The sequence below is a fragment of the Suillus subaureus genome (assembly GCF_016647635.1).
Source record: "Suillus subaureus strain MN1 chromosome Unknown BJ212scaffold_21, whole genome shotgun sequence".
In the NCBI taxonomy this organism is placed as follows: domain Eukaryota; kingdom Fungi; phylum Basidiomycota; class Agaricomycetes; order Boletales; family Suillaceae; genus Suillus; species Suillus subaureus.
In genome coordinates, this window is record NW_024538577.1 from 534,464 (window position 1) to 555,802 (window position 21,339).

Genomic DNA, 21,339 nt, shown 5'->3' on the forward strand with positions numbered 1-21,339 from the left:
ACTCAGCAGATCCTGTTTTTTTGCTAGCTCGTACTAATATCGCGAATTGGATCTTCCAATGGTGTGATGTCAGAGAAGTAAATTGTTTGAACATGCAGTGCAAGAAATCGGTTGCTAATACGATTAGGAATAAAAATAGATATCAAGAACGTGAACAGTTCGTCAATATTGAGCTCGTGAAGTTGAAATGGGTATCACTGGGTATCAAGCGAAGGTTTAATAAAACATCATAATCGGTGAACGGTTTCAAGGTTGAGAACCAGCTGCATGCCCTGCCCCGTAGGAGAGTAGCATAATCCCATCCATCTACGAATATCTCCCAAACAGTCTATACGCCGCGGCCCTTGTCGATGTTCCCAGCCCTGCAACGTCAGACTCGTAGAAGCTCTCTCGTGTAAAGCCCACAAAATTGCTTCGACACCATTTGGGTTCACATGTTCGATGTGTTCCATCTCAGCTTGAGTCAGAGGTTTCTGCAGCCATTCGTAAATGACATCGAGAACATCTTGGACCTTGATAGCGCTAGACCTTTGCACTCTGATGGCATCCCACATGTACGCCATTGGACAAGCTGGGATGGCAATTTCGATGATGCCAACAGGAATATCTGTGATGTGAGAGCTCAGGACATGTGCCAGATCCGTGGAGATATGTGCGCCTGTTGTCAGCCTGGCTGTAATTGGGTTCTGGCGGATATCCCACTGAAGTATAGGCATGGCTGGTTGGAAAGGATTTATAGCAAGCTCGGGTACAATTACCGGGCGTTCATCGACTATCTGGGGCCATGGCATAGCAAACAGCGTGACAGGAGCCCAGTGAGCTGGTTCGGGTAAGTAGCTAGGTCCATTCATGTATGGAGTCCAGGTCAGACTGCCAGTTGGGAAAGACCACACATTGTAGTCAGGTTGTCTGGCTGGCAGCGCAGGCCTGTTAAACATGCTTGTATCGGCCCAGGCGGGCACCCGCCACGTATACCGCGGTAGAAAGCCATTTCGCCATGGAGGGGCCGATCCTAAATCATACAAATGCATCACGTTACACCGAAGTAGTGCAGAAACAAGGGAACAGCTTACTAGGGGTAATGTGATCATCATGATTCATACTTCGAACACTTCTCTGCTTTGTGCGGCGGAGGGAAGAATTGCGCCACCAACTACACAAGCCGCTACCGCGACTAGACCAATCAGAGCTGTAGAACGCGTCGTAGTAATGCATGATGGGAGAAGAAGTTGAGTGCTGGAGTGTCTACAGGGCAAGCTTTTGTACTGTCGGGCACCTCAAGGACGGGCACAGGTGTCGCCCCCGCAAATCAGCCAAGAACAGCGCCACACGTCCCAAGAATCCATGCGATGCCTATATCAAAACAAGAGCATCGCACATAAATATTACAAGGCTACTTCAGCAGATACAAGTTCATCACTAAGAGGGAGATCACTTACTTAGCTGACAGCAGAACAATACGAGGTTCACAAATCGGGACAACCTGAGCCCGTAACTTGCTGGCATAATAGCTCAGCTGCACACAAATGTACACATGCGCCTACAAGGGCAGTGCCCGAGGCAAGGCTGTGCCACGACATCCCATCATGTAGTATGTACGCAAAAGCGCATGGCAGGAGCCTAGCAATCATACGTTTCGGTGAGACTGCCAAATTCCTGTGAATCTATTTATTCCATCGGAACACGCCGGCAGAGGTCTGAGGTCCAGTCATATATCGAAACGAACTCGTCTGAGCAGGTGCCAATGAGTGTGACAACATATACATAAACAGGTATTGAAGCTCACTGTCGCATCGTGACAGTCAGTGGCAGGTATGACATCCTTCCACCGACACGCCGAGCGAGGCTCCGCACCGGAGAACGATTCGAAGCGTTCAACCTTGGTTTTAGAGCTGAAGTCCAGAGAACTTCAAGATCAACGGTACCACGTTGCCACCAGCACTACTTGACCAGTACTAGTCACAAAGCGTGAGTAGATGATCAAGCTCAAAAGTACTGAGCCAGTAGATCGTTGATGGTAACGACGTTGGCAGGTGGAACCCACGTCCTCTAGAGTCTTCGGCACCCAAGTATCACATGAAGCCTCAAGTCTAGCTTCAGAAAACAACTGCCAGTCTTTGGTCAAATGCGCCGATCATCTTCTCTCACACTTCACAATCAATCCTCACGCACACGACTACTAATACCCACGACCAGTATTGGCGTTGAACGAAGCCCAAGATGATCTAGGCGCTCGCTCGGTTCCGAGCACTGGGATCTGAGACACGGCGATTTCCATTAGCTTCAATGACAGAATTAACATCCAATGAGAGCGCAACAGCCACCCTCCACGCGTCATGACGCTTTGCTTGCGTGATGTGGCGTAAAAAGCTCAATAACGGTTTGGAGAGATACGTGAATAGAACATATCGAAACGTAAAACAATTACTCTTCAGACCTGAGCAGAAGCATGGATAATGGAAAGGAGGCGTATGATAGTGTCTATGACCATCCAAGCCGGACTACACAGACCGAAACGAGAGCCGAAGATAAGGTGGGGGCATGTCCAAATCACTCTGAATTAGCGCTGGCAACACGGTCGCGGAGACCCTCAGCTGTCACCGTGTCGGTCGGCGCTACAGCGCGCGAACCAGACAAGTTTGACATGACAGGCTTCAACAACACAGTGTAAGTCGTTTGTGCGCCCTAAAATAAGACATTAATCGCCTGCATCTCGGAACACATTCTATCTCGCGACTTACGCGGAAGTTCGGGAGCTGCAGCCAGAGGATGAACACCGTCTTGAATGCAAAGTACCACGGGAAGTAGTAGAGAACCATTCTGAGTGCAATGCTCTCGAGGAAGTTGAAGAACCCGAAAACAACCCAATACGTGAGCCACTGAACGTCATCTTGATGGCCGGGACTTTCCAGCGCCTTGAAGGAGAGGTAGCACGGAAGGGCCCATCCAACGAGGTTAGAAACGGGTGCGGCGAGAGGGTTGACAAAGTGGAAAAGAGTGAGGAGCGAAACAGTAGATATGACTAAATAGGTCTTTGGAACCTGAGTTCGCTGCTCAAATGTGTTCAATACTGGATACTTCGTGAGCTGTTGAGGGGTTCATGTTAGTTAAAGAAATCTAGCCAAGAAACCGTTACTAACTTCTTTGTCAAGCTGTTGAAAGTAATAATTCGCCTTGTTCTGCGCCTGGACGAAAGCAGGGTGCTGCTGAAGCTTTTGTGTCGAGGACATCTGTAGAGTAGGGGACAATAAACGATTTTTTCGTTAAAAGCCAGAAACGATGATATCTAATTTAGCACGACTGACCTTAAGAGGGCGTGAAATATGTACTGAGGAAACTGATTAGGTAGCAGTCAAGACGGTGGTAAGAGAGAAAGAGAGTTGGGCGGATACGTCGTTGATATGGGTTTGATGACATGTGTTTGGCGGCAACAATACGTCAGCTTGCCTCGAGTCTCTATGGCCCAGAATCATATATTGGTGCATCCACCAGCAATCTCCGCAGCAGCTTGGTCTTCGTTTCAGATCCTTTCACAACTCGTGCTAGATGTCTGCTGCAGTCATGGATAGTTACGAGGCAATTCAGGTATGTCCTTGACATCTATCGTATAGTCAGATTTGGACACGTCTCAACCACGCTGAACAGGCCCTACATAAATCACTGCCTCCATTCTCACCTTATGTGCCCGCGTCTCTCCTGCCGTCTATAGCCCTAATTCTCTTGGCATCAACTTTTGCTCTTGCATTCTACTTTTCAACGTAAGTCGCCGCTGTACACTTCTGTAATACGTGTTCCTATACCCATATCAACAGCCTTCCAAAAGACACGTTTCCGCTACGCGAGACCGCGGTGGCATCATTAGCAAGTGTCCTCGGTGGTTTTGGAGTTGTCGCCCTGTTCTGTAGTGTTGGAGTAAACGTGTAGGCATATTCGTGTCCTAGCAATTCCAATCAACCATTGGATACCCCCACCCAGAATGTTTACACTAATTGTTGACACGCCAGCCGTGTTTGCAAGAGACGCACTGAACAACAATTGATGAGATGGGGTCAATGAATGAGGGGGGTGAGCGCACTGTGTATAAAATTGTTGAACCTTCATCAGCACTGCGCATCTGTGATCGTGGTCAACTCAGTTTTAGCGTAAATGGTATTGACAGTCTTCCTTGCCTGTTTCTCTTCGTAATAAGCTTCCAAATGTCCGCAAGCCGGGCATTTTTCTGACACCTGTTGGTGGTGTAAGGAAATCTTAACATCTCGAATTCGTTGATGCTGGTTACCTTTGGTAAGACTTTACCCTGATGAACCTTCGTCTGGGTTTTGCGCTTCTGTCTCAGCGCTGAAGGAAATGCTTCAGGATGTGACCGAGTGGTGATCTCAATATTCTCATAAGCTGCAGTTGATCAATATGATGATCTGTGTGGCCCAGAGAGTACACAGTAACACACATGATGCCGGCTCCTCATAGCTGCATTGTTCGCAGATGACTGTTTTCTCGTCGTCTTTTGGAGGACTGAGCAGAGTGCCACAGTGAGGGCAAAAGATAAGAGAACCTAGGAGTTGGTCACCTCGTCTGTCTCGGATCTGAGTCTAGTTCATCAACTCACCAATTTTATGCGCGAGAGTCGGCATAAGATTGCGAGTTATAGTTGATTCCTAGCGCTTAGGATTTTTACTAAAAATTTTACGTCTTGGAAATGATACGGAGCGCTCACTGCTTGGACAAAGCATGGCTCGGCATACGGCGCTTGCGGGTCGTCGCGTCGGGTGTAATAAAGATTACTTTCACCAGTTTTAGAACAAGACCTTTTTGTCACCGCCCAACGCCGAAGACGGTCCAAACTTACATTCATCACCGCGCCCACACTGTATCGATGCAAGTTGCTGGACCCTAACGATTGCTTTGTTTTCACTGTTTGCGTCCGCCGTAATTATCGCTGAAGAAAGGTCGGCTGGTTAATGATCATCAATGCATCTGATGGGACACTTCGATGGGTTGCTTTGACCCGTCTCCCATGTCAGATATCACCGAAGATTACAATAAAGGGCCACCAAAATGAGTGGCACTTCTTTGTTCTTTTACGCCGAGTCCAAGCTAATCTGACGTATGAGCCCCTGCATGCACTTAGACGCTGCATATATATGAACGCTTTTTCACCCATGAAATCTCGGACCCTCTTCGTAATCCTTACTTTCCCGTGCACGCAGGCGTGCTACTGACTTACTGGACTGTTACTATACTTTTTTAACCTTCTTTTTGCGCTCACCGACACGTCAAACACCTACTTCTACGATCACGCGCCACTCGTTCTGATCAACTTCTATTCACATAACGCCATCTTATATGATGTCTTCCCAGAACGCTCTATCCGACGCAGCTCTCTCAGGCCTTATTTACAGGCTACGGTACGCCAACGCGCGCTACGGCCAGATCGCTTGTCAACTGCGCTGTCGGATGACAATCACGCGCACGTATCACGCACAACGACGTGCCTTCTGGTCTGGCTTGCGCGTTGATATAGCAAAGGCTAAGGGTTGTCCTTCGACTGCAATTTCAGTCAGGCCCTTGCCTGTCCTCGATACGACTCCGAGTCCATTGCCGCTTATGCTTTCATCATTTGCACGTACTGCCGAAACCCACAACGAACTTGGCTTGGAGATTCCAGACATCGTCGTATCTTCACCTGATGCCTACGTCCAACCTCACAAGCGCCTTGTCATTCGAATTCCACCGCTTGCTAGCCTTCATGACGATATGTACCGCCATGAGCACAATGACATGTCTGCTCCGGGCGCGCCACTCATTCGGACCAAGGAATTACCCGAGTGCGAGATGGATGAAATGATCTCTTCACGTTCATGTGGGCTCCGATGAAATACTTGCAGCATTTTTCGTGACTAAATGATCATCCTTAGCTTCTTCCGCGTCTTCCACCCCCCTCTTAACACCCGTGAGTCCTCTAAATTATATGACCCTTTAACATACTAAACTGCTGTACTAGATCGACATTGTTTGCTCTGGTCTCCGTATCAAAATTCCGGCCAGGAAGCGCAAGCTCGGAGAGACTGACGATGAAAATTCCTGTCCTGATAGTTCAAACATTCAGTTTCCCAAGGTTTGTTCCTCCATGATTCGATGATGCAGATGCTGAGGCCTTTATTCTAGAAGCACATGAGGAAGCGCTGGGCTCGTTCACAGATGACTAACGATCGACTATATTGGCCTCCTCGGTCACAAATTGCTTCGCTTTGAGCTTGCAAGAACATTCACACCATGATTTTATGCGGTTTCTGCGAATACGTACATTACCCAGCCTGTCAGTACATTTAATGTTTCTCTCTGTTGTTGTCGCTGGTCACACGAGACTGTATCTTTTTCCATGTCATTTGCCCTGTGAAGGACACTATGGTTACTGCCTGCCTAATAGTGTATCCCGACTATTTGTGTCATCTTATCATGACGGACCTTTTTTAGTGCTTGCTTATCCCAAACCTGTGACTGCACCGAAATGTGAACTGGAGTCAGTCGCGATAGGACTTCGAGACAGAAAATACTCAGTCTTCCGTAGTTGACGATAAAGTGGTACGACTCGGAGGCGCTGTTTGCCTGCCTAATGCAGCCCGTACTGCCCTGTAACCCTTATTCTCGTCTTATTTTGCTTATATTCCATTTGGTTAACGCTACGTGAGCCTCGAGGCAACGGTCGTTAAATATACTCTTGCAAGGACGCTTGAATAGGAACTTTCTCGTCTCCATCTCTCTCGCTTACTACGACATCGTGGCAACAATCATGATGAGTGCCGAAACTACTGATCCAACTTCTCAATCAAACTATCGTCGGATCAGCACAAAGCACTTCTCACTCGACTGGTTGATTGACTTCCATGAGAAAGTGATCAAAGGCTCTATCACGCACGAGCTCACCGTGCACACGAGCGACTTAAAGGAGGTCATGTGTGTTTGTTACCTATCCATGACATGCGGCAAGTACTTATGTATATAGCTTCGACACATCGGATGTCGTGATCAAGCGGGTGTACGTCGAGGGCGAGTCTTGCGATGCTCAGGTGCGCAGACATTCTTCTTCGATGTGCGGGTTCAAAATGCCATGATGTTTGAGCTTGCAGTACTCCCTGGGAGAGAAACATGAAGTCATGGGCTCTGCGCTGTATATTCCACTTCCTGCAGGTCTGCAGCCAGGATCATCGGTGAAAGTGACGATCGAGTATAATACAACGGAGCCAGGATGCAAGGCATTGCAGTGGCTCGACAAAGCGTCAGTATTCATTGAACAACTTCTTGCTTCGCGTTCCTGCTAAAGTTGCTGGGATATTTGGAAAGACAAACGCATGGCAAGACCCATCCTTACCTGTTCAGTCAATGCCAACCGATTTATGCAAGAGGTCTCTTGCCATGTCAAGGCAAGTTTTAGTATTTTGATATATATTATGCCACAGTAGCTTAAATAGTGTACGACACTCAGATACTCCATCCGTGAAAGCTGTCAGTCATTGTTGGTATGGCTCAGTTGACTTGTAACTGAGATCTTCAGTAGACATATGAAGCGAAGATCACGTCCGTGCTTCCTGCACTCATGTCTGCTATTCGAGTGTCTCCGCCTGCGGAAGGGCCTGTACACGATGGGAAGATTGTTGGGCAGGATGAAGTCACCTACGTTTACAACCAGGTGCGTGGTGCTCAACAGGACTATTAAGCCTTGCCTTGACCTCCTTGATATCCAGCCGGTGCCCATACCATCTTACTTGATTGCAATTGCGTCAGCAAATCTCTGCTACCATGCATTCGAGAAGCTCGAAGGAAAAGACTGGACGAGCGGAGTATGGGCCGAGCCGGACATCATCAAGGATGCTTGGTGGGAATTCAAGGAAGACACTACAAGGTTCTTTTCAGAGGACTAGGATTGATGAGACATTTGAGAACTCTTTGCACAGGTTTTTGGCTGCAGAGGAAGAACTCGTTGGCATGCCGTATAACTTTGGCGTGTTCGACCTCCTGGTGTTGCCTCCGGCATTCCCTTATGGTGGCATGGTGCGTTCTCTTATATCTCCCGGGTCAGATTCTGATGGACATCCAGGAAAATGCATGTTTGACGTTTGTCACGCCAAGTTAGTGCACGTGACTTATCTTGACGCGTCTCTGACCAAAGATTAGCTTTGTTGACTGGCGACAGGACATTGGTGGATGTCGTCTTACACGAGATCACACACTCTTACTTTGGGAATGGTATAACGTCAGAACATCCTCCTTCCTCTCCTACCTCTTTTTGACTGGCATTCTTGCACAGACACGCTGACGCTTCACACTTTTGGCTTAACGAAGGTTGGACGACGTATATCGAGCGCCTCCTCCAGCAGATACTGCATTCCCCTGCTCACCGCGGATTCGCTTTCCTGTCCGGTTCGAAGGACCTTTATGACGATCTCAAATTCTACGAGCAGCGCAATAAGAAATATCAGAAATTGCAGATTGAATTTGAGAAGGGCGAGAATCCTGACGACGCCTATAGCACGGTGCCATACGACAAAGGGGCTAATTTCCTCCTCCACATTGGTTGGTACTTGTTTAGTCCAAATACCCTGCAGGACGTTAACAGCGTGTTTGGGCTTTCAGAACGGACGCTGGGTGGTTTAGATGTGTTCCTCCCATACATGAAAGATTATGTCAAAACGTTCATAGGTAAAAGCATCACCACACAGATGTGGAAGGACCATCTTTTTGGGTATTACACGCGGTTTGGTGGGGATGACGAACTTGAAGCGCTCAAAAGCATTGATTGGGACGCAAGTGTTTGATTCTTTTTCACCTTCGGATCACTTGACTCACGATTGTGTCGACGTAGGCTTGGCTTTTCGGAACGGGCGTGACCCTTCCCGTCCCCATGGAATACGACATGACCCTCGCGCAACAATCCTACGAGCTTGCTGAGAGATGGAGCAAAACCAAGAATACATCTGAGTTCAGCGCCGCCGATATCAGTGGGATGGACGCCAACCAGATCGGTGAGCACGAGTATCGCTTATGGTTATTGGTGCTGATCATGTCTTATAAGGCGCTTTCCTTGAACGACTACAATCCTTCAACCCGTTGCCAGTAGCGCATATTGATGACCTCGGTGACCTCTACGGGCTGGTTAATTCGCCTAATGCGGAGCTCCGTCTGAGGTTCTACGAAGTAGCTTTGCTCGATCCTAAATCTGCCAAGTCGGAGCTATATGCTACAGCAGCTTTGAGCTGGGTTGTTGGGGAAGAGGATGGGATGGTAAAGGGTCGGATGAAGTTCTGTCGGCCGATATTTAGGGCGGCGTTTTCTGTCAACAAGGCGATGGCACACGAGAAGTATCAAGAACACAAGAATTCATTCCACCCCATCGCACGTGATCTTATTGAGCAGGTAAGATATAGCTAGGTTCCTCCTCGACGAGACTAATACCGGCGTAGGACATCGAGTTAACCAAGGGCTACGGGACTAATGTATAATGAACAGTCATCTATCAAGCTGTATCTAGCGCAAAATCAATGCTACTTAAAGTCACCCCACAGATCTCCGAACGCATCGTCCTTCTTGGGCGCAGGGTGCGCCTGAGAAGTGCCCAAAGGGTTGTTGGCGTTACTGGGTGCAGAGACAGACGATCCCCAGATATCATTTGTGTTAAACGAGTTCGTCTGAGACTGGGGTTGTTGTGCCGTAGGAATTACTGAGCTCCCCCATAGTGTGTTTTGGGAGGGTGTAACAGGAGTAGCGTTCCAGCCAGAAGAAGCGCCCCACAAAGCAGTGCCGCTAGTCCCCATCATGCTTGTAGGCTGAGGTTGGGCCTGAGGGGCGCTTCCAGGCTGATCCCATGCGGATTGTGGCTGAGAAGGTGACGCAAAAGTGCCAAAAGCACTGGAACCGGCACCTGTCGACAGGTTGGAATGACTGGGGGTAGCAGCGGGAGCAGAGGAAAAGAGGGACATGATGTCTGATTTCATATCTTTAGATGGCGGCGATGAAGCTACCTTTTGAGCGGGTGCATGGAAGTCCAGTGAGAATAGGTCATCTTGAGATGGAGGGGCTGGCTGCGCCAATGTTGGTTGAGGTGCAGCAGATGTGGGAGAAGTGACGATAGTGAGTTCAGAGTTGATTGCTCTGCCGGCAATTGCGGAGGAGAGCAACTGGCGGGATTGAGGCTGGCGTGTTGTGATGTGGGTCTGGAGTATTGGAGATGCTGATCTTGCACCAGAGATACTGGTATTTGTTATATGCGCTGAGCGTGAGGATTGCGTAGCCGCAGGGGGCGGTTGCTCAGCAGCTTGTGAACTAGGCCCATTCGAAGTTTCAGTCTCAAGAATCGATGGATCGGACGGCGGGGGTCCATCAAGTGCCCATCTGCGAGACTCATATTTCGAACGTATGAATGACTCCATTTTGCTATGGCAAATCGTGAGCTAGCGTTTTGACTGAAGGGCTAAGATCACATACTGGTCTGGGGGGACATGTCCAGACTTTAGATGGGATTCCCAGTACAAGTTAGCACGGCGATTCCCCCATTTCTGAATCGACTGCGAAGTAAATGACGTTGAGCAAGTGGTGAGACTAGCATACAAGTGGTATGACATTACCTCCATCTGTTCCTGTGTCCAGATATCGAGATCGACGGACTTGACGCGGCTGATATGCGTTCCCATGCCACGATGGATGCCTGAACAGCGAATGCACAGGAAGACACCTCTGGAAAGCATGGTCAGGCTAGAGCAGAAGCGGAAATGTGAAACACACAAATTCCATGATGCCCAACGAGGATCTGGTTCGAGAGTAATTTAAGAAGCTGCGAGATGGACGATAGGAACAAGACTAACCGTTCCGCTTGCAATCTGCACAGACCTTATTGTCTGATCGCTTGACCAAATCTTTGAGAATTTTAGCATTTCTCTCAGTCGTGGCTTTATCTTGCCTAGACATGATGGTCGACGAGAAAGCGAAATGGTTAGAATCAAGATGAACAGTGTTTCGGAGGAGAAATCAGCCTCATTCCTAAAACGTGTCAGGGCAGGGTCCGCTTCCTAATATTACGCACTCCCAACGTTTTTGCTTACCGCGTCAATTGTAAAAAGGCAGACAACATACTGTCTGCATTCAAACAAGGCTAAACTAACGACCGTCACGATGTCAGCTACAGCTCGCGCAGAGGCTCGTCGCAAAGCTATTCTCGGCAGAGGAACTGACCGTCTGTCGAAATTGACGACGACCGCTCGTGGAGAAGATGCTCCCGCATATTTGAATGCTGGTGAGTGTTTTCACTTGGCGCATCACGGATAGTATCAATATTTTGTGCCGTAGATACTCCTCCAAGAACTGCAGCTGCTAGTTTTGTGGGAGAGGCACCAAGCATACCTCCTCCCCCAGATATGCCGTCCCCGTACTCTTTTGGAAATACAGGCCTTGGCGGAGCAGCGCCCGACCCATCCGTTTGGTCAGAAGAGCATCAAAGGCAGTTCCTTCAAGCTCTCATGGGTGGCGCAGCCAATTCTCCGCAATTTCCTCAGCCTCAGATTTCGGCTGCGGCCTCCAACGGAACAACTGCACCTCTTCCAGGTGATCCTTTCGCTGCGATGATGGATTCCTTACAACAAATGGACCCGTCTCGTGGTGGCGCTACCGGAAAAATACCTACTCCTCCCACACCTACAAAGCCTCCCTCGGTCGTGCAGAAGTTCACGCCATTGCTGCACATCCTATGCACATGGCTCATTCTGGGATTTTTTGTGCTTTTCAAAGAACCCCAAACATTAGTCGAGCGCAGCGGTGGCTTTTCGGAAAGTTTCTGGAAACGTTGGGCAGAGCTCGCCTGGAGAAGCTCTAGCATCGAGGGCTGGGGGGTGCAGTTTGTGGTCAGTGTCCCGCGCCGCTTTAAAATATCATCGCTGACCGACGTATAGCCGTTCATGTGGGCTTTCATGACTGTGCAAATTATGCTTCACTCAATACGTATATACACGGGCAACGTAAGTTTTTCTAGGTTGCGAATCAATGTTGTACTGAATCTTATACTTGCTCAGAACCAAGTGCAGCCCCCGATTTTGTTGGCGCTAGCTATGCCTCATTTGCCTCCTCCATTCCCATCCATCATTACGAATGGTTTGCGCTATATCCGGATGGGAGGCGCCATTCTTGACGATCTGTCGGCGGTTATATTTGGAATTGGGATGGTTGTGTTGATTGCTGGGTGGTTCGCTGGATGATCAGTTCACTCTGTAAATTCCGCTAGTATGATGAGTTTAGGATCATTTTTTTTTGATGACACATGCATGCGTCTAATAGCTGAAGTAAGAAAAGTATCATAAAGCTAGGGTAGTATGGCAGCAGCTCCAGTCTTTGGGCGCTCAGGTGATGATAACATATTTTCCACCATGGCTTCCAGATTCTCTGGGTTATGGGTACTCAATTTCGGTGTCCGTTTCTTGGCAGCTGCTAAGCGTTCCTTCTCCTCGCCAGGAAGAATGGCCAGACCAGCAGCTTGAGCAGTAGCCTTGTATTCTTTCCATCGATCACCGCCAGCAAGGTCCATTAGTTCCTTGGTAATAGATGTAGACCATTTATTGGAAATGTCGATGGTGGTCTTGACTCCGTCCTCTGTGCATTTGATAGGAACAGTGATAAGAGGAACAGTGATAAGAGGGACAAAGAAGCGCGTCAGAACGTGAAGTTCAACAGAAGAAATTGAGTTACCGAACTCGACGACCATCTCCGGTGTCCAATTGTCTTGTAGAGGTTTTGGAAGTTTGCTGACTTCCACGTTGAGTTGTGGGTTGGCATAACGTATGCGTCTGAGCTCTTTCTTGACAAAATGCCTAGGTCTGTCTTAGGCACGCGTGTACTAGAGTTGTCTATAAAATAGCTTACCGTGCTCCGAAATGATCGTTTCTTGCGGCCAGCTTCAAGCTTATCCCTCGTAGACCGGTCAAGGATAACCTCGGCTCCTCATTCAGCTCCTTCAATATGACAGATAGGCGAGAAGGCCCTGGAATGAACTTGGGTTTCCGAGGCATCCTGAATGAAGTTGAGAGCGAAATTTAGCATGTAACCACGGCGCGGATTGGGCTGTGGGTTGTTTGCTCCTGTTGAATTCGAAGGCCTCCTTCCTTTCTTGGTGGCCCCATCCATCCCTTAGACGTTCATCACTCTAAGCGCGGTACTGCATCATCCAATATGGCTGAAGAGGAGACTCTGGTATCGCGTCGGCCGAAGAGAAGTACGGCAGGGAACAGGTTTGTATGATAATTTTGCTGGTTCCTTTACTGAAAATGTTTAGGATGGAGGCCGCCCTCGCTGAGCTTGCCGTCGAGGAAGTCAACGAAGCTGAGGAAGACGTCGACTTTGTCAATGAAAAAGGTGGATGTGATGCATTTAATACTGATGGTATATATCTTACGCTTGCATCTAGACGAGGAAGATGTCTTTGAATCAGATTTCGCGAGCACGGACGAGGAGGCAGCTGAAGATGTTGATACCGGAGAAAAGGCTGTGGAGGATGAGCAAAGGAGAGCGAGGAGGGTATGTATTCATAACAAATTTCCTGCAAATGTCCTCACATTTATCTAGAGCGCGCGCGTAAGGGTGGAGAAAGCTAACGCCGCTGCTCATGCTCGCCAGAGGGTCACTTTTCATCCCCAAACGGGGACTTCAGAGAAGAGATCTAACAAGGAGGCTCAGAAGCTCAAGAGACGTGTATCTCTTGGTATCGCAGTTAACGCAGAGACAGGAGAAGTCATCGAGGGTGGTACGAGGCAACGGCAGAGTCAGAGATCACATACAATCATGAATACGTCGGCGACCGTCAACAGAATGAAGGATGCAGAGGAGAGGCGGGTAAGCCCTCGTATATCTTCATGCTCAACGCGCTTCACTGTCCCTCCTGCAGGCTACCATTCCGAAGAAAGCAAGAGTAGTCACAAAGGCACCGACACAGGATGAACTTATCGCGCGTGCCCTCGACACGGAGGAGGGAAATATTATTGAGCATCGAGATTACCTCAAACTGGAAGAAGAAAAACGCGCGCGTGCTCGTGTGGTTCGAACTGCCCTCAAAGGTCCGGTGTTGCGATGGATTAGCCGGAAAGAACAAGTGAAAGTCGAAGTCACACCTCCGGTGCCTGCTCCATATCCATCACAGTACGGTTTCATCTACAATCCACATCAAGGGACTTCGTACTCCGGGACACAAAATTACCAGTCCCCCTTCCGTGCATACGTTCCAGCGCCGGAAGGTTCGCCCGCGGCATCACAAGGCTTGGCTGCCACATCACAACCGCAGTCGTCAATACCATCTGCGAATACACCATCTCAATCATCATATTATTACTATCCCGTGCAGCCCCCACCAGCTCCGCCTCTAACGCAAGAAAGAGTTGACGACGTTTGCAAGAACTACGTCGTGCATGAGCTATCGCAAGATCCATCTGCAGCTAAACCGCAATGGAAAGATACCATGTCAGCTATGTTTGGCGACGAGGTCAAATGGGATGAAGTCCGTGTGTTCACAGGGAAACAACGCCCATTGAGTGGGTTTTTTTCGTTCTGTGCGTGTACTGCCTAACTCTTGCTGTAGGTCGACCTGTTCGAGCTTGCCCGATCACTGGGACACCTGCGAAGTATTTAGATCCGCGAACAAACGTGCCCTTTGCGAACGTTGCCGCATTCAAAACTCTGACCAGAATTTTGTCTCACGACTATGTTTGGAGCGAGGCATTGGGGTGCTATGTTACTCGCCATGAAGAGCTTAACCATGATGTTGATGAGCCTATGAACGGCACCACGACAAAATGCAGAAGAGTGGATGATCAAGATAGGTAAACCAAGAGGGTTAACTGCTCATATCACTGCACTTGATACGACTCAAGCCGTTCGACGAGAACAAGACTTCTCATTGACAACCCGTCTACTATCTCAACAGTTGTGTACCAGGGGGTTATCTGCGGCACGCTGTTAGCTGTAGTGACATTTGGCTGGTGACCAGCTCGTCTATGAGGCAAGCTGTCGATAGACGTAATCAGCGAGGTTTCTTTGCATGTACGAGCTGTCAGTTTCGTGCTGTCAGAGTCCTCCGGGCATTGAGCTGGAGGTTACGGCTTGCCCTAAACTTCCGTCAATACGAGTGCCTGTCACTAGTGCCCGTTGATTCAATATATATAATACATCTGATCGAGAAAGATCACTAATTACTAAGCCATTGTTTTTCCTGAATGCCCAGCTTCACTTTGTGTACATGATCGTACAACCCCTCCTAAGGTAAGCTTGTACTAGTACTTGTCCTGGCCATCCTCAGCCACGTAGGGAACCTGCTGTACTACAAACGACATAGGATCCTTGCCTGGTGAAGCTGAGACCTGAATATAGAACTTCGCAGGGTTGCCTTTCTCGTCCTTTCCCATGTAGAGGTTCTTGGACTGAATATGCCCTCCTTCACTGGAGGCCGCCTCATAGCCGGCCTCGGCTTTGGCGGATTCCACGACTCCAGCTTTCACCGAGCCTACGAGCGGGTCCGTCCAGCCCTGTACCCATAAATCTTTTTGTTCTGACCTCACGGGAATGCTTAGTACTCACCACTGCAAAATCGAACGATTGCTGAGAGTCAAGCCACAGATTGAACGCTGTGCCCCCTGTTGTGCCTGTGATGGCACCATCGCCATTGCAGCAAGAGAACGTCGCTGAAGAGAACGGTTTATCGCCTTCGGGTGCTTTCCAGTAGCGGCCCGAGGAAAAATAGTTGTCTACAACCGTGTAGTTGAATTGAGTAACATTCTTGAGGGAACAGTTGATCCAGTGGAACTTTTCCTTAAGGTTATCGTCTGCCCCAGGGATGATTTCCTGTATAGTCTACGAGTTGTGACGAGGACGTCATTCAATCATGTTCGGAGTTGAACGTTGAAGACTGAAAAGGCGTGTACATACGTCTATAGTCTTTTTAAGCACAGTCAGCGGGTTCGCGATTACACCTAAGATTTCAACACTGCCATTGGGCGAATTGGACATGATAGATGGACAGAAAGTAAGGATATGTGATGCTGTGGTGAACTGATGGATGTTGCTTTCAAATTGTACGTTGCCCTCCGCCTTTAATACATAACTGAGGTGGCATACTCGGAGCGTCCGGTGTTCGGTACCCTGTTATCATTCGGATCTTTCTCGGTTCCTTCGAACGACTTCAAACCCCTGGGCCTGAGCAAACAAAATCCGGACACCCTCACGTCATTCACAATTAAAAGACCCCAGACTCTGCTTAGCATCTTCGCTTCAAGTTAATGTTGCAGCCGCATCACCAAGCAGTGAAGGTAAACCCGGATCTTCGAGTGTCCTCTTCGGACACAGTGCCGGTGAGATCATGCACGGAGCTCAGTTCCTCGAGCACTCTACCGCAACGTGCAGCATGCTAATAGCTTCAAATATTCTGGTGCCATATGCTGTCAGGAAGTGGCACAACAGGGCACGTGCCACGTGGACGCGGCTCGGGCGATGTATTTATTAGCGCATGCACCCCAGCCGTATCAGCCAGGGTCCCTCGCAAGACTCATCAGTGAATTCACGAGTGCTAGATCCCTGGCTCCCACGTTAGTGGAGGAGCATCAGTGGGATGTTTCGAACTATATAGTGCTTCATAGCAAGGGGAAGCGCAGTAGCACCCATCCCTCCACATCTGAATCCTTGTGGAGAAGTAACATCTGGGATTCACCATGAGGATACATCCATCTGGATCATGAATAATCCAACTACATGATGTATCCTAGCTTTAAGTTTATAGTCCAGTTTGGAGTATCATCATAGCAGGTTATTGTACAATGTATGGTATATGGTCATTAAATAAAAGCTTTCGCTTCAAGTTGTAGATCCAAAATACGAACCTCTCACCAATGATTTGTCATGCGTTGCTTTCTTCCTGAATGATGTACCACGTCAGCGCGAACACTACGGCCCAGAAAGATTCAAACTCACGAAATGACCGCATTGCTAGTTCCGGGTCGCTACATGTAAGGTCTCGCTTGCAGATTCCAATTGGTGGCATAGGATCCCCCTTTCATCATCAGTTCGTCGTGTGTGCCCTCTTCCTGAACAGATTCATCGAGATACCTGTAATGGCCATGTCAGCGCAAGCTTTGGTGTTCGGCGAGCCCAAAAATCACAAGATAAGGTCCGCATGTCGGGTGAGGTTCCCAAACCGGTGAGTAGAGAATATCAGGGTCTTTTCGCCCCTCCACTCTCGTAGGGTATCGAAGAGATCTAATTCCAATAAGAATATTAAACTTGGCAAAGAAATAAGAAAGCGCACCATATTCAGCCTTGGGGTCCAGGGCGGCGCTCGGCTCGTCAAATAGCATCATACCAACAGAAGAGTCTGACCCAGAGATAAATGAGCGCATGAATGTGCGGGAGCTAGTCAAAAATTCAGCACACATCCCCTGGAAGGTCGAGACGTAGTCTCATACACTGCAAGCCGCTGCATCTGCCCGCCGCTGAGGCCTGAAATGGTGACATGGTGATCCCCAGTGCTATGCGTAGAGGGAGGGTCGATAAAATCCCCATGGGTTATGGGATCCATGATGTGGCCTTCGTCGACGCGTTTGATGTAGGTGTTGAATCCGCCAGGGAGGTCGTCGATGAATTCTTCTGCGCTGGCGAGACGGGCGGCTTCGCGGACCTTGTCACCATCATTGGCGAGTGTAGGGTTGCCAAGTGCAATGTTCTCGTGTATCTGCATGCGAGTTAGGTATGTTGCCTCCAGGATGTGTGGGAAGGCCTCACCGAGAGGGGGAAATGTGTGTAGTCTTGGAAGAGGATGGACATGGCATTGCGGAGGTCGGCCAGTTTGAGTGTTTTGATGTCGCGATCGTCGATGAGAATGGTTCCTTCTGTCGGGTCGTAAATGCGGGAGACGAGTTTCAAGATTGTGCTCTTTCCAGAACCGTTCGTGCCAACAATGACCTGCAATCACACTTAGAGAACGTCACCGGTGTAAGGTTACTTACGCAAAGTTGACCAGCTCCAATTTTGAATGATACATCTCGGAGAGCATACTTCTCTGCACCAGGGTACCGGAACGAAACATTCCTGATATACATGCTTCAAGAACGCATGTATAGAGCAGCGAAAACAAACAAACCTGAACTCAACAGGAATACCACTCTTGAGAGACTGCATGTTCTCGGGGAACGATTCCCTGCCATCCACTACCTTATTCTGCACATTCTTGACCTCATATAGCGCGCGCACATCGGCAAGCTGCGCCACCAAAGTGCCACTTTGGTACGGCGAGAAGTTTTCGAAAATTAACGAACTAGAGGTACGATCGATAAGGTAGAGTGATGCCAAGGCGAGGGGCAACGTCATTGGTTTTTGAATGACGCGCAGGATCAAGATGATCTGGTTGATTCGGTCAGCTTTATCGAATTCATATGTCAATCACGAGTACCTGAGGCAGCTCATGCATCACACCATTGAGAATAGACATAAAACCCAGATGTTTCTTCATAAAATGCAACTTATGCAAGTCAAAGAAGTCACCTGCATCATCACCAATGCTCTGAGCCAATTCGTGATATTCTAGGATCGGGATGTGTCAAAGTGGAGTTTGTCCAACGAGGTATGTTGACATACGTTCGGTAATATATTCGCCGAGGTTGCCTGCGACAAGCTCTTTTCGGTGTGACAGAGCATCACAGAGGCCCTTCAGGCCTCGCATCCGAATATAATCTTTGTTGGTTGTGTTCGCACCCCAAACTACATGTGGCTCAGATGAATGTTCATAACATCAATCATTGACCTACCTGAAGGTCTGGCCATTGATTTTTGTGTGCTGTACCACTGGAATATAGATCGTGAAGAGCCAAGAACTATCAGGAGGAAGCCATCCTGTTGCTCCCACAGGATTGTAAACAAAATCGACAACTGAAAGACCACACTGATAACTGTCATTGCGGAGCTCGTCGATGCCTGAATAGCTTTCCAAGCTATGCTACTGCCTGAAGAGGACAACGCGGATGCGAACTGCCTCGAGATGTTCGAATCTTCATAAGTAGGCAGGTCGAGGCGCACCACTTCGTGCAATACGCGCTCAGCATAGAATCGTTTAATGGAAATATTCATGGGAATAACTATAGTGTTTCGGGCGTAATGGAGAAGGCGCGTCGTGACTTGGCATGTAAGGTGTCCTACCGCAACATGAATGAGAGCTGTTGTGTTCACAGTACGTGTCTCCATTGCGGTCTCTACCTAGGTGCGAAATAAGTGAGCGACTAACAATGTAGATGGAAGAAAAGAGAATTACCAGACGGAGAAGTTGTCCAGAATACCTGCGCAGAATCTATGATGTGCAGACAGACGCCTAGAGCAAGGTCGTGACTTACCATATGGAAATGGCGGGTACAAGGGAGGATAAGACTTCTACAACAAAGAATGCAGATAGGAGGAGCCAGCTTCGTCTGATACTGAGTACATCCCTCAACATTTGCACTACATAAGGTATGCTCTCGATTATCTTGCCATATGTCTCCCTTATTGATGAGCCTGGTATGTAATATTTAGCCCGGCGTTCCTCGTAGACATCCCATACACCGATGCGGGTGTGCTTGAAACGGCGAGTATCCCGTGGGTCGATAACTTGCATCTGTGTCTCCTTTCCAATGGTCCGGGTGGAAGAATGATAAGAAATTCGGAGTTGGGTTCTATATATCAGAATCAGGCTGGCGTTAGCCGGTATCAATGTCAACGTCACAGTCCGTAACGCACGTACGTGAAGTTGGGCAGAGTCGGGGGTCTAACAGGGTATCAGGTACCACTGTGAACTCTTTTCGTAATGCACGTTCTCAAGCATTGCATTTGAAATTGAAAGCTTCGGGTATACAGTGTGGAACAATACAAAGACGCCGAATGTATACACCTCTGCAGCTTGCAGTAGAGTCACAATCTCTGCAACTCAACCACCTCCAATACCATCAACCTCCACGAGAAATGGCGGAAGACACAACGCTGCCCTCTCAAATTATTTAATGATCACGACCAATCAAGCTAAGCGCCATAGAGGTTCCAGTCTTCCCGACGAGAAGGGAAACAGCCTCATGGCTGTACGTATGATACAGTTTAGCGCTGCGAAAGGGATAAAATACCATGTATATCATGCTTATACCCACAGTGCTTATCGTCCGTGCTCAACACCATCGCGCTTACCACAATGGCAGAAGAAGCAGAGCAGCCCACCATTCCAATCACCAAACCTGTTCACACATTTGAAGATTATGAGAATACTGATATCGTACTCGCACTCGTAGTCTTCCCTGATAGAAAACATATGGTGACGGGCTCAGCGGGCAGGACGATTCGTCTGTGGGACTTGAAGGATCGCACTGTGATGAAGAAGATGGAGGGACACCGTGGCCGAGTGCGGGCAGTGGCAACAGCAGCATCAAAAGACAGACAACTGATCGCCAGCGCTAGCAACGGAGAGGTCATTGTCTGGGACAGAGACACTGGCAAATCTCTCACCCCTGCTATAAAAGCCCACTCCGAATACATGTACATCCGTTCGCTGGATTTCTCGCCAGACGGCACGATGTTGGCGACTGGTTCAATGGATCATACGACGAAGTTGTGGAACACGGAGACGTGGCACCTACAAGGACATCCAATCAATTGTAATTCAGCAGTCTACAGCGTTCGGTATTCACCATCAGGCGAACTACTTGCCATTGCGACAAAATCTGATATCCAAATTTGGAATCCAGGGACAAGAGATCGCATAGCAAGCTTCAAGGATCACATGCACAAATTCTATCTAGGCAGCAGCTTGCCGCTCGCCTGGATGCCTGATGGCACGCGACTTCTCTCAGGCGGGTGTAAATCGGATCCAACCATACGGGTATGGGATATATCTACTAAGCAGCAGGTGGGTGATCCATGGGAAGGCCATGACCACGACATCAACGCCATTGCCGTGAATTCTGATGGTACTCTGGTCGCCTCCGCGTCGACAGACCGTCATGTTCGCCTCTGGCGGCTCTGGGATCGAAAAACCATCGCCATATTCAAGCACTCTGACTTGGTGCGCTGCGTCGCATTCTCCGTGGATGGCAATCGCATCCTTAGCGGAGGTGATGACAGTAAGATCTCAGAGTGGCTCGTACCCGAGCACGCATTGTGTGATATCAAGGTGTGTGTCTACTCTTGACTCATAACTTGATGTGACCTTCTTCACTTAGATGCTCACTATAAATCCAATAGCACGCAATGCATGCATAGCTGGGGACTTGTCTAAAGCTGAAGAGCTGCTAACACGAGAGATCGACGCTGTTGCCA

At 48.7% G+C, this 21,339-nt stretch overlaps 13 protein-coding genes across 13 annotated transcripts; 6 read left to right on the forward strand and 7 right to left on the reverse strand.

Moving 5' to 3' along the window:
• Positions 1-227: 227 nt before the first annotated feature.
• On the reverse strand, positions 228-938 carry BJ212DRAFT_1482133 (uncharacterized protein; the record flags this gene model as incomplete). Its single annotated transcript, XM_041340367.1, has 1 exon — positions 228-938. The coding sequence occupies one exon, from the start codon at positions 936-938 to the stop codon at positions 228-230; it is 711 nt and encodes a 236-aa protein (XP_041191863.1).
• Positions 939-2,550: 1,612 nt separating this feature from the next.
• BJ212DRAFT_1447628 (TB2/DP1, HVA22 family-domain-containing protein) lies at positions 2,551-3,230 on the reverse strand (the record flags this gene model as incomplete). Its single annotated transcript, XM_041338425.1, has 3 exons — positions 2,551-2,685; positions 2,742-3,086; positions 3,141-3,230. 3 exons carry the CDS (start codon positions 3,228-3,230, stop codon positions 2,551-2,553), a joined length of 570 nt encoding a protein of 189 aa, XP_041191864.1.
• A 316-nt stretch (positions 3,231-3,546) lies between these two features.
• BJ212DRAFT_1482135 (uncharacterized protein) lies at positions 3,547-3,924 on the forward strand (the record flags this gene model as incomplete). Its single annotated transcript, XM_041340368.1, has 3 exons — positions 3,547-3,585; positions 3,646-3,758; positions 3,813-3,924. 3 exons carry the CDS (start codon positions 3,547-3,549, stop codon positions 3,922-3,924), a joined length of 264 nt encoding a protein of 87 aa, XP_041191865.1.
• BJ212DRAFT_369570 (DNA-directed RNA polymerase I kDa polypeptide) lies at positions 3,823-4,734 on the reverse strand. Its single transcript, XM_041343039.1, has 7 exons — positions 4,607-4,734; positions 4,448-4,552; positions 4,280-4,392; positions 4,170-4,226; positions 4,076-4,114; positions 3,987-4,024; positions 3,823-3,937 (listed from the first exon to the last, which is right to left on the reverse strand). Coding segments are annotated over exons 1-7 (378 nt in total). The 5' UTR covers positions 4,632-4,734; the 3' UTR covers positions 3,823-3,936.
• Positions 4,735-5,151: 417 nt separating this feature from the next.
• BJ212DRAFT_369591 (uncharacterized protein) lies at positions 5,152-6,521 on the forward strand. Its single transcript, XM_041343040.1, has 4 exons — positions 5,152-5,860; positions 5,916-5,950; positions 6,002-6,115; positions 6,166-6,521. The coding sequence occupies exons 1-4, from the start codon at positions 5,344-5,346 to the stop codon at positions 6,250-6,252; spliced, it is 753 nt and encodes a 250-aa protein (XP_041191867.1). The 5' UTR covers positions 5,152-5,343; the 3' UTR covers positions 6,253-6,521.
• Positions 6,079-6,681, forward strand: BJ212DRAFT_369820 (uncharacterized protein). Its single transcript, XM_041343041.1, has 2 exons — positions 6,079-6,115; positions 6,166-6,681. Exon 2 carries the CDS (start codon positions 6,282-6,284, stop codon positions 6,570-6,572), a length of 291 nt encoding a protein of 96 aa, XP_041191868.1. The 5' UTR covers positions 6,079-6,115; positions 6,166-6,281; the 3' UTR covers positions 6,573-6,681.
• BJ212DRAFT_1363535 (peptidase family M1-domain-containing protein) lies at positions 6,640-9,554 on the forward strand. Its single transcript, XM_041335986.1, has 15 exons — positions 6,640-6,954; positions 7,004-7,067; positions 7,128-7,276; positions 7,342-7,421; positions 7,484-7,503; positions 7,556-7,687; positions 7,743-7,900; positions 7,953-8,049; positions 8,096-8,126; positions 8,173-8,251; positions 8,306-8,571; positions 8,632-8,801; positions 8,861-9,020; positions 9,071-9,411; positions 9,459-9,554. Exons 1-15 carry the CDS (start codon positions 6,791-6,793, stop codon positions 9,495-9,497), a joined length of 1,950 nt encoding a protein of 649 aa, XP_041191869.1. The 5' UTR covers positions 6,640-6,790; the 3' UTR covers positions 9,498-9,554.
• Positions 9,540-11,054, reverse strand: BJ212DRAFT_1588400 (uncharacterized protein; the record flags this gene model as incomplete). The annotated part of the gene is made up of 4 exons (XM_041342427.1): positions 10,857-11,054; positions 10,620-10,801; positions 10,480-10,559; positions 9,540-10,428 (listed from the first exon to the last, which is right to left on the reverse strand). Exons 1-4 carry the CDS (start codon positions 10,957-10,959, stop codon positions 9,540-9,542), a joined length of 1,254 nt encoding a protein of 417 aa, XP_041191870.1. The 5' UTR covers positions 10,960-11,054.
• BJ212DRAFT_1363551 (uncharacterized protein) lies at positions 11,055-12,303 on the forward strand. The gene is made up of 4 exons (XM_041335987.1): positions 11,055-11,284; positions 11,338-11,888; positions 11,937-12,002; positions 12,057-12,303. Exons 1-4 carry the CDS (start codon positions 11,164-11,166, stop codon positions 12,237-12,239), a joined length of 921 nt encoding a protein of 306 aa, XP_041191871.1. The 5' UTR covers positions 11,055-11,163; the 3' UTR covers positions 12,240-12,303.
• BJ212DRAFT_1363553 (uncharacterized protein) lies at positions 12,304-13,101 on the reverse strand. Its single transcript, XM_041335988.1, has 3 exons — positions 12,901-13,101; positions 12,727-12,848; positions 12,304-12,630 (listed from the first exon to the last, which is right to left on the reverse strand). The coding sequence occupies exons 1-3, from the start codon at positions 13,044-13,046 to the stop codon at positions 12,344-12,346; spliced, it is 555 nt and encodes a 184-aa protein (XP_041191872.1). The 5' UTR covers positions 13,047-13,101; the 3' UTR covers positions 12,304-12,343.
• Positions 13,102-13,156: 55 nt separating this feature from the next.
• BJ212DRAFT_1363556 (YL1 nuclear protein-domain-containing protein) lies at positions 13,157-15,207 on the forward strand. Its single transcript, XM_041335989.1, has 6 exons — positions 13,157-13,265; positions 13,310-13,389; positions 13,442-13,551; positions 13,600-13,866; positions 13,919-14,558; positions 14,606-15,207. The coding sequence occupies exons 1-6, from the start codon at positions 13,207-13,209 to the stop codon at positions 14,848-14,850; spliced, it is 1,401 nt and encodes a 466-aa protein (XP_041191873.1). The 5' UTR covers positions 13,157-13,206; the 3' UTR covers positions 14,851-15,207.
• BJ212DRAFT_1363558 (uncharacterized protein) lies at positions 15,208-16,120 on the reverse strand. Its single transcript, XM_041335990.1, has 3 exons — positions 15,949-16,120; positions 15,601-15,873; positions 15,208-15,548 (listed from the first exon to the last, which is right to left on the reverse strand). The coding sequence occupies exons 1-3, from the start codon at positions 16,027-16,029 to the stop codon at positions 15,297-15,299; spliced, it is 606 nt and encodes a 201-aa protein (XP_041191874.1). The 5' UTR covers positions 16,030-16,120; the 3' UTR covers positions 15,208-15,296.
• Positions 16,121-17,015: 895 nt separating this feature from the next.
• On the reverse strand, positions 17,016-19,654 carry BJ212DRAFT_1274157 (P-loop containing nucleoside triphosphate hydrolase protein; the record flags this gene model as incomplete). The annotated part of the gene is made up of 12 exons (XM_041331142.1): positions 17,016-17,121; positions 17,175-17,271; positions 17,321-17,424; positions 17,478-17,743; positions 17,794-17,973; positions 18,018-18,099; positions 18,152-18,411; positions 18,461-18,591; positions 18,646-18,768; positions 18,816-19,260; positions 19,316-19,340; positions 19,395-19,654. 12 exons carry the CDS (start codon positions 19,652-19,654, stop codon positions 17,016-17,018), a joined length of 2,079 nt encoding a protein of 692 aa, XP_041191875.1.
• Between the last annotated feature and the right edge of the window lie 1,685 nt (positions 19,655-21,339).